Source organism: Plasmodium gaboni, chromosome 13, assembly GCF_001602025.1.
Source record: "Plasmodium gaboni strain SY75 chromosome 13, whole genome shotgun sequence".
Lineage (NCBI taxonomy): Eukaryota > Apicomplexa > Aconoidasida > Haemosporida > Plasmodiidae > Plasmodium > Plasmodium gaboni.
Window position 1 is genome coordinate 188,042 of NC_031493.1, and position 10,623 is coordinate 198,664.

Here is a 10,623-nt window from a genome sequence, read left to right on the forward strand (position 1 = left end):
AAAAAAAAAAAAAAAAAAAAAAAAAAGAAGGCAGAATTAATAAACAATTAATAAAAAATTAAATAAAATAAAAATAAAGTCCTCTATATATTTTTTATATTACATATGAATCATAATTTTGTAGATTTCTAATAATTAATATTTTATCATCATATGAATTAATTATATTTATTATATTGTCATATACAATATTATGTATCCTTAAGATAATTTTATAAAGTCAACAAATTGTAATGCTATACATGGATTAATATGTGTTCTTTTCTTTTTTCTCTTTTCTGATAACTATGAAAATTATTCTAATTAGTTATTATATGTTACATTCTTTATTTTATTCTATTTTTTTTCTTGCACCGTTTAGGTGTACAGAATAATGACATATAAAATTATCTTATCCACAATAATATATATATATATATTTTTTATTTTCTAACAATATTTAATAATATATCAAGTAGTTCTCTTACCTTAAAAAAAAAATATATATATATATAAATTTACACCCATATCGTTACACTATCAAAATATTGAAGACAACAAATTTACATTAGTTGTCCTTATTCATTTTGTTCTAATTAAAATACAAGAATAAAATTATCCTAATGAGGATGTTTTAATAGGAAATCTAATATTTAATTTGTCATTCAAATATAATTTAATGTATTCTTAAGTACAAATAAAAAAAAAAAATAAAATAATAAAAAAAATAAAAAAAATAAAAAAATCTGTCATATATTTTACTTTTTTTTTTTTGGTATATATATATATGTATATATATATATATTTTGTTTTTCCTAGTGCACACATAACCAAAAATATTAAAAATATATATATATATATATATATATTTATTTATTATATAATTATTTAAATTATGTGGACACTTTAACCCTAGGTATACTATTGTAACCAAAAGTATCCATTTATTTTTTTTTTATGATATTTTTCCTTTTTTTATTCTTTTATATTTTGAGCGTTCCTTGAATTACATATATATATGTCATATGTTACATGGAAATATTAGTCCATACAATATTATACACAGAAAAAATAAATACTTTTAAGATATTAACATACACAAAAAGGATATGTCCACATATATATATATATATATATATATATATATATATATATATATATATATATATATATATATATATATATAATATATATATATATATATTTATATATATATATATATATATATATATATATATATATATATATATTTATATATATTATATATTCATAATAAAAATAACATTTTAGTTATATATTTGTATTAAAAAATGAAATATGCTTTAACAAATTTGACTAAAGAAAAAAATTATCCAAATGACAATTATAATAATGTGTGTAAGTCACAGGATAACTCCTTTAGTTTAAGAAAGCAAAAGAAAAATTGTAAACTTATATCTTATTTAAAAAATGAGTCTAAAATTCATCATCTCTTTTCAAATAAGGAAAATATAAAATCACCTCACGCTTTAAATAAAAATGAAAATATGAAAAGAACTCAAGTGAATGAAAAGAAAACAAAAGAAAACATTCCTAGTAATATGTCTAATTCGGGATGCTTATTAAAACATGATAATATAAAATTTAGTGTCACATTAAAAAATATAAAAGACATTACTCATATCAATAATTCTTTTCTTATAAACCCTCCTGGAAAAAAAAAAAAGAAAAAAGAAAAATGTACTCTTCTTAATAAAATTATTAACAAAGATAAAAATAATATTAATGTGACAAATAAAAATATTTTACTCTCTTCATCAATTAATAATAATAGTAATAATGATAGTTTGTCTACCCATGACAAAAAGGACCAAATAAAAGAAATAAAGGAAAACATAATTGTATACCCACATGTAAAAAATGATAACAATAAAAATAATAATAATAAAAATAATAATGATGATGATGAAAATTATTATAACAAGTATTATAATATACTTAACCATATATGTAATAATAATACTTACTATGATGACAATTTTAAGGATAAACCTACTAATGAACAGGAAACCTCCCAGGAATCAAATATTTTAAAAAACAAAAAACTAAATGATATATTAACCAATTACAATTCCATAAAAAAAAATGTTGATAAAAAAGATAAAAGTAAAAAGGATATTAAACAAAATTATTGGTATTATGATAATTTATTACAAATATATGAACACAAGTATCTTAAAAATATTTCCAAGGTTAATTATTTCGATAAGGATGAACATTCATCAAAAAATTGTCATTATGATGAAAATGAATCAAATAAAGAATCAAAAAGTTTATTATTAAATAATAATATTATAATAAATAATATTAAAAGCCAACAAAGCAATGAAAAAGATCATAAAACATGGAATAATGTTCAACATATATTACTACAAAGGAGTAATAAAGAAAATGAGAAGGAAATATATTCTGATGGTAAAGATCAAATATTTTTATCAAATAATACATTTGAAAGTATTATCAATCCGACAAATGATGATGATAATAAGGATACTATTAATTATGAAAATTATATTAATGAACTCTATAATATATTATATAATAATATAAATGAACATAATAATATCACACCAAATATTCATATAGAGAATAATACATTTATCGAAAAAAATGAAAACAACAATAATATTTCATCATTTGAAAATGAAAAGAATATATCTAAATCTTGTCACAGTCATACAGATAAAAACAAAAATATTATTCAGAATGATAATATTGAAAAAGATTGTAACTCAACATTGTTAGAAGAGGAGTCCTTGAATAAGTTATCATTCAATGAATCTAACATTATAGATGAGGAAACAAATTTTATGGATGAAATAAAACATAATGTTAAAGAAAAAAAGGATGTATTTTGTCAAAAACTTTATAACGATGTATACAACAGTGATAATTATATAAATGAACAAATGAGATATCTACATGATACTAATTCATCAACAATTCACACAGAAAAAGAAACAGATAAATGGAAATATAAAAACGTATTTGAAAAAAAATGTGAAAATAAACTTCTCAAAATAAAGGAGACTCCTATGAACCCTTTAAATAAAGTGACAAAGAAAGATATGAATAATTTTGGTATATCAAAAATTATATGTAGTAAAAAAGAAATATGTGATGAATTATCCTCTTCAAATGATAACGATAAAATTACGGCAAATATAAACATAGAAAAAATAGAAAAAAAAAAATCGTCAACTCATATGAAAAAAAATGAAATACTTGTAAAACGAAATATGTTGTCTACATTAAGAGAAATAAAAAAAGCACGAAATGTTTTAGCAGAAAAGAATAATATAAAGTTTAAAAAAAATGAACATAATGAAGGAGTTAAAAATATAAATATATGTAAAGAAGATTTATACGAAGAAAGAAAAAATGACAAGCAAATTATATATATAAAAAATTATCAACACCATCAGAATATATTCAAAAATATTAATAATAAATATAATGATATACAAATAAAAAATAATAATTATGAGAACACAAAATTATATGTGTTCACAAATAAATCATTTAGTTTCAATAAAAATATAGAAAAAAACATACAACACAAAGTTAAAACATATAATACCAATGAATATAAAATATTAAAAAATAAAAAACAAAATGAGAACAATATAATAAAAAGGTCTACTTCAAATGAAAAACAAAAAAAACAATTTTTAAAAAAAAACGAAAAAGTCATAAAAAATATTAAATATAAAAAAAAGAATGATATGTCTAAAATAATAATAAAAAAAAAGAATTCCCTTAAAAATAATCACAAATATAATATTAATGATAATATAATATTATTAAAACATAAAGATTACTTCTTCAAATTTCCTACATTCATTAATTATAAAAATGAAATACGCATAACAGAAAAGGTTAATACATATATATATTTATGTCATAGAATTAATAGTTCTATATCAAATATGATGGATTTTCAATACAAGTATTTATTTATTCATATATTTGTTTACACATTGAACCTTATAATATTTTTAAAATTTTTAAAAACTAATATTTTCAATTCACAAAATAATCCATTATTAGAAATCAAAGGAATACTTTGTATTCTATATATTTTAATAGTTCAAATATATATATTCTTTGTCAATAATTATTTTTATTTTATTCTCAAAAAAAATATAAAAAATAATATTTCTGATATGGATAAAATTAATTTAATACATATTATTAGTCAGTTATTTCCTCAATATGATCATAATTTCTTTCAAAATAATTTTGACAACCAATTTAAAATCAATCAACAAAATGTTAAAGAACAAATAAATAATTTAAAAATGTTATCACATAATAATGATCACATTATATATCACCCTTCAAATAAAATAGAAAAAAAGGACGATATAATAAAAAATACATTTCATTATAATTATGATGCAATTTTAAAAAATAGTAATTTAATAAATAAGTATGAAGAATATAACATGATACATTTTGATACCTATAATAAATCTAAGAACAATTTAAATAGTACGTTCAATCAAAAAAAATGTAACCTACATTTTCATGACACTATAAAACAGGATATTTTAAATCACCTGTCTTTAGATATAGAGAATGAAAAAGCAAATAATAAAATAATAAATACAACACATCATAAAATAAATGATAAAACGAATAATTTAAATAATATAATAAATAACAATATAATTGAAAAAAATAAAATATATATATTAGATAATAAACAACAAAATAATATTATTGATCAAAAAGTTATAGATATAACATTCTTTATATTAAATAATCAGAGTAAATTAAATTTACAGGATTTTTTCTTTTTAAAATTCAGGAGATACAATAATTGTTTTATTTTATTTTTTACAATACTCCTTATGTATATCACAAAAGTATTTGAAATAAAAGATCCCTTTTATTTTCATGATAACAAAAATTATATTTTCTTCATTCTAGTTAATTTAATTATACTTCTTCAAATAATTTTTTGTATAATTATGGAAATTAAGGGACTTTTTGTAAGGAAGATAAAAAATTTCCTTAACAAAAGAATAGCATACCTTTCATATGAACTTAACATATATTTAAACCACTAAAAGAAGGAAATAAAATAAAAATAAATAAGAATTCCTCCATGGTAGGAAATATTATTATATGCATTTTAAGAAAATCGTGAAAAGATTAAATATATATATAATATATTTATATATAATTTTTTTTTTTTTTTTTTTTTTTTTTTTTTTTTTTTTTTTTTTTTTTTTTTTTTTTTTTTTTTTTTTTTTTTTTTTTTTTGTCCATATATATTTCTAATGTAATTTGTTTTTAAAAATTACATTACCTTCTTATATATTAAAAAAAAAATATTATATATATTTATGTTTATTTTTTTTTTTGTTTTTTAAGAGTTATAATTTTTTATCCAATAAATTTTTTCACTTTTAATAAAAAAAAATGTGCATATGAAAAGAAAGTGATTATAATATATTATATATATATATATATATGTATATTTTTCATATAATATTTATTTATATATGACTTAAAAATAAATAAAATTAAAACCAATAAAATATTCGTACATATATATTTTATATATATACATTATTTTATTTTTTTTTATAAGATATTATTTTGTTCAGTTCTTTTTAACTTTTTTTATTTCATTCAATAAATTCCCCCTAAAAGCAAATATCAACTATATCACATGAATTTATTTATTTTATCTCATTAATTTTTAATAGTACCACTGTGTAAAGTAAAATATGCAAATGAGACTTTTTAACCTATTAACAAAAAATGTCAACTGTTTTAAAAAATTGATTGAAGAAAATAAAAAAAGTAAAAATATATGTCATATTTTTCATGGTAGAAATATTTGTACAAATATTATAACACAAGAAGAAAAATCTAAAATACACCTAATGACATATGATATGGATAATAATCATGTTACTAAAGATTTTTTCATTAATACATTCAAAAATGTAAATACATACAACATTTTTAATAATACCATATATATTACTGATACTATTATATCTAAAGAAAATGATACATCAAGAAAATTACTATATTTTAAATGGAAAGCTAGAAAGTCATATAAAAAAAGAGTACTCAATTTACCGTCTACCAAATCAAGAAGACGATACGCACAAAAAAATAGATAAAATGGGATATTTTTATAGTAACTACATTAAGACATCAAACTATAAAATCAAATCATAAATTATAAATATTTAATATATTTTTTTGTTTTTTTTTTTTTCATTTTCTTAATATTTACAACATACATTTATATTATTATACACACATTTATTATATTACTTTATAATTAATAACTAATATGATACATTACATAATTTTTCTTTTTTATAAATTTTTTAAAAAATAATTTTTTTGTTTAAAAGTTTGTATAACAACGCTTTAAAAAAAAAAAAATAAAATAATAAAATTTTTATAATGGATATATTTATTAATAAACAGAAAAATATTCAACATATATAATAATATATATATATATTATTATTATTATAAACAATAAAACGAAAAATAAAATATATAAAAAAGTGTAGGAAGGAAATAAAAAAAAAAAAAAAAAAAAAGATTAATTTAAAAAAAAAAGAAAAAATTTAGACAAAGCATAAAGATGAGATTATCCTTTTATTTTAAATATTTATATGGTTTCAAAAAAAAAAAAAAAAAAAATCATTTTTTTTTTTTTTTTTTATGACACAATGATTTAAATAAAATTACACAAAAATAAAAAAATATATATAATAAACATTATACAATATATATTTATAAATATATAAGTTTTTTGATTAGGTAAAAAAGAAAAATATATATATATATATAATACAATATATAAAATATATTTTTCTTTTTTTTTTTTATGTTTTTTTTTTTTTTTTTTATTTTTTTTTTTTTATTAATATTATATATATATATATATATTGTTTGAATTTAATTCATAACAATGTGTTCTAATTTATGTATTATCTTGATTTCCACTACTACTGTATCAACATACACTTATACTATGCTTTCTGTTATTCATTTATTCGTTCATCTTGTTTCACATTTTAGAAAGGAAGAGAAGAAAATCTTGATCTCAGGGGTATATAATAAAGGAAGTCTAATATATTGAATCCCTTCAATATCCTTTTAACTATTAATCCATATTCACGTTTGGCAGATCCATATATATTTGCATGCTTTCCATTTTTGAATATATATATATTTTTTAATGGAAACTTTCTATTTTCTTTGACTTCTTGAGATAATATATTTAATAAAGAGATATTATCATTTAATGGGTGTAATATATATATATTGGATGTATTAATATCATTTTCTGTAATAATTTTATTAAAATCATAATCGTATAAATGTCCTTTTAATTGATTATTTAATAACCACATACAGAATGTAAGGAAATAATTCATGACACTTTTTCTATCATGTAGATTTAACTCCTGTTTATTTTTCATTCTCTCCTCATTTAATTTTTTATCAATATCACTTAAATTAAAATGCATATTTATAGTTTTATGTAAGTTAAATATTGGAGAATCAAAAATATATTTATCTATATATATAATATTTTCTGTATTCTTATTTTTGTTCTTATCAGTACTATATGGAATAATAGTTTTTATAAATTTTTCTTTTGATTTATTTGCTATTTTATTTTTATAATGTTTTGATAATAATAAAACTAGTAAATTCGTAGATGACTGGGTATAAATATTTACCTCATTTAATGCCATATTATCTTTAAAATAACTCAATATATTATAAATATCATCTACTCCTCTTTCATTAAAATTTTTCATATCAGGTATAAATATGGTAGTATCATTGTGAATATTTAAATTTTTTAAAATATTCAAAAAAAATAAACATGCTTGTCTATTACTATTATATCCATGTAAAAGTAAAAATAATTTATTGGTTTTTTTCGTTGGCTTAATTAACCAACCTTTCACAGTACTATTTGATATTGGTATTTCAATTTCTTCATATTTCATGTTGTAAGTTGCTGGTGAAGCATTCAATTCTAAATTGTAATTATTTAAAATATAAGGATCATTCATTTGAGAGGCTAATGTATCACAGTTGAAATTTATTAAATATAATAAGAAAAAAACAAAATATTTTTTTAAAAAAACATTCTTTATATATAAAAATAACTTGTTTACAATATCGTGAAATGTCTTCTTTAATATGTCCTTACTATAATTAAATGATTTCATTACTTCATTTTTCATTATCTGTGTATTTGGATCATACAAGGCTTCTTGTATGTATCGATAACATTTATTATTTTTTCCATTCTTCTCAATATAAGAAAAAAAATAATTGTTTAATTTGTTCCCTTTTCTGTATAAAACCGCTAGCTTTTTTTGTAGCACTTTGTTTATATCAAATATAGCTGTATCATTTGTTTTTATTTTTACACTGATGTTTTCCTTTAAAAAAATTATTACTATACAAAAAATTACTAGCGATAATTTCATTTTTAACACATAAATTATGAACAGACAGGTAAAAATTAAAAAAAAAAAAAATATATATATATATATATATATATATATATATAATATAATATAACAATAAACACACGTATACAAAAAAATAAAATAAAAAATAAAAATACGTATGAAAAAGTAACAGTGAAAACAACAAAAAAGTATAGTCATAAAACTTATATTATCTCTTCTGTTTTATTCATAAAAAGGTTATAACTTTCTAAGGAATTAAAACTAATCTAAAATAAAATAAAATTCATTTTACATAAAGCATCTTGTATTATTTTTAAACAAAATAAAATGAAAAGAATTTATAATATTTACAAATATCATTATAAACTATATAAAAGAATAAGAAAAGAAAAAATAGGGTGTTAGGAACAAAAGATTTGTTACAACATATATATAAAAAAATATATATATATATAAATATATATTGAATATATATATATATATATATATATATATATATATATATAATTACAATTTTACTCATAAACACACATATATATGATATTATATCAAGTTGTATTTTTTTTTTTTTTTTTTATCATATACATATATATATACATAATTCTTTAAATTATTTTTAATTGAACACATATTAGCTTTTGCTCAAAGGCTTAATATAAACTTGTGTTCAAAATGGTATAAGAAAAATTATATAAGAAAAAGTAATAATTTTATTAATAAATAAACAAATATATAAATAAGTACCATTTCATTAAAAAAAAAAAAAAAGAAAAAAAGAAAGTTCATAAAAATATTAATAAACACACAATGAGATATTAAATAAAATAATAATTATAAATATCATAAAATATGCTTTCATTAGAGGAAAAAAAAAAAAATTAATAATAATAATAGTAAAAGTAAAATATTAAAAAAAAAATTAAAGAATATTGAAAAAATCTTTTTAGGTAACTCCTTAAAACTTATAATCTCCCAAAAAATAAAACAAAAATATATATATATATATATTATATCAATAAATAAAATGTGCACATATATATAATACATATTAATTATTTGTATATTTAATATTAATACTATATATATATATATATATTACACATTATAATGTAATACAAATGAACTATAATATTATTACATACTTAAATATTATATATATATATAAAAAAAAAAAAAAATTATTATAATTTTTAAGGAGACTATTGTGTATATATGTAATATATATTAGAACTTATTTGCTTATTTAATTATATATGCATATAATTCTTATAACTCCATATTCTTATTTAAAAAGAGAAAATATAACAAAAAAAAACTTTTTTTAAATAATAATAATATGAAACAAGACAATATAATGATAAAAAGAGTGTGCTTAAAAATATTTAATTTATATTTTTATTTTTTTAATATTTATTTGCACATAAGGAAAAATTATAATATTTTTTTCTGGAAAATTATATATAAAAATATTAAGAAAAAAAAATATATATATATATAATATGTAACAAAATTTTTACCATTTATTTCAATCATTATATATTTAATTATTCATATAATTAAAAAAAGTAAAAATAAAGCAACGAATCATGTTACATAAATTTTAATTAATATATGGTTGGTACCTTGTTAGTCTTATTAATATTATATGTATATATAAAATTATTTATGATCTATTTTTATTTCTAAAATATATTTTAATATTTTCCAAGAGAAATCTTAAACATCTTAAAGAATTTTTTTTTTTATTTTCAATAAAAATGGTAGACATATAAAATGGCATGATGCATTTTTTAAAAGGGGTAATATTAATATATCTATCCACATCTGTAAAGAACTAAAATTTGAGTTGTTCATATGCATATAATGGTTTTCCTGTGTAAGTAATATAATAGGTACACTCTTTATTTTGTATATGATGCAAAAAAGAGTTTTCATTCGTTGTATTAATTTTGTAAATTTATTAAAAAAACGAAATAAAACCCATAACACATTTTAACGGTTTTATAAATTTTTAAGAAGAAAAAATATATATACACATATTTATATATAAAATAAAAAATTTGTGGAATCGTTTTTACACTTTCGTTTTATAAATCTTACAGGTTCTTTTTTTTTTTTTTTT

At 17.1% G+C, this 10,623-nt stretch overlaps 3 protein-coding genes across 3 annotated transcripts; 2 read left to right on the top strand and 1 right to left on the bottom strand.

Annotated features, from left to right (window-relative positions):
* Positions 1-1,289: 1,289 nt before the first annotated feature.
* Positions 1,290-5,093, top strand: PGSY75_1306000 (hypothetical protein; the record flags this gene model as incomplete). The annotated part of the gene is made up of 1 exon (XM_018787125.1): positions 1,290-5,093. One exon carries the CDS (start codon positions 1,290-1,292, stop codon positions 5,091-5,093), a length of 3,804 nt encoding a protein of 1,267 aa, XP_018639867.1.
* Positions 5,094-5,765: 672 nt separating this feature from the next.
* PGSY75_1306100 (hypothetical protein) lies at positions 5,766-6,164 on the top strand (the record flags this gene model as incomplete). Its single annotated transcript, XM_018787126.1, has 1 exon — positions 5,766-6,164. One exon carries the CDS (start codon positions 5,766-5,768, stop codon positions 6,162-6,164), a length of 399 nt encoding a protein of 132 aa, XP_018639868.1.
* Positions 6,165-7,079: 915 nt separating this feature from the next.
* Positions 7,080-8,516, bottom strand: PGSY75_1306200 (hypothetical protein; the record flags this gene model as incomplete). Its single annotated transcript, XM_018787127.1, has 1 exon — positions 7,080-8,516. One exon carries the CDS (start codon positions 8,514-8,516, stop codon positions 7,080-7,082), a length of 1,437 nt encoding a protein of 478 aa, XP_018639869.1.
* Positions 8,517-10,623: the final 2,107 nt, after the last annotated feature.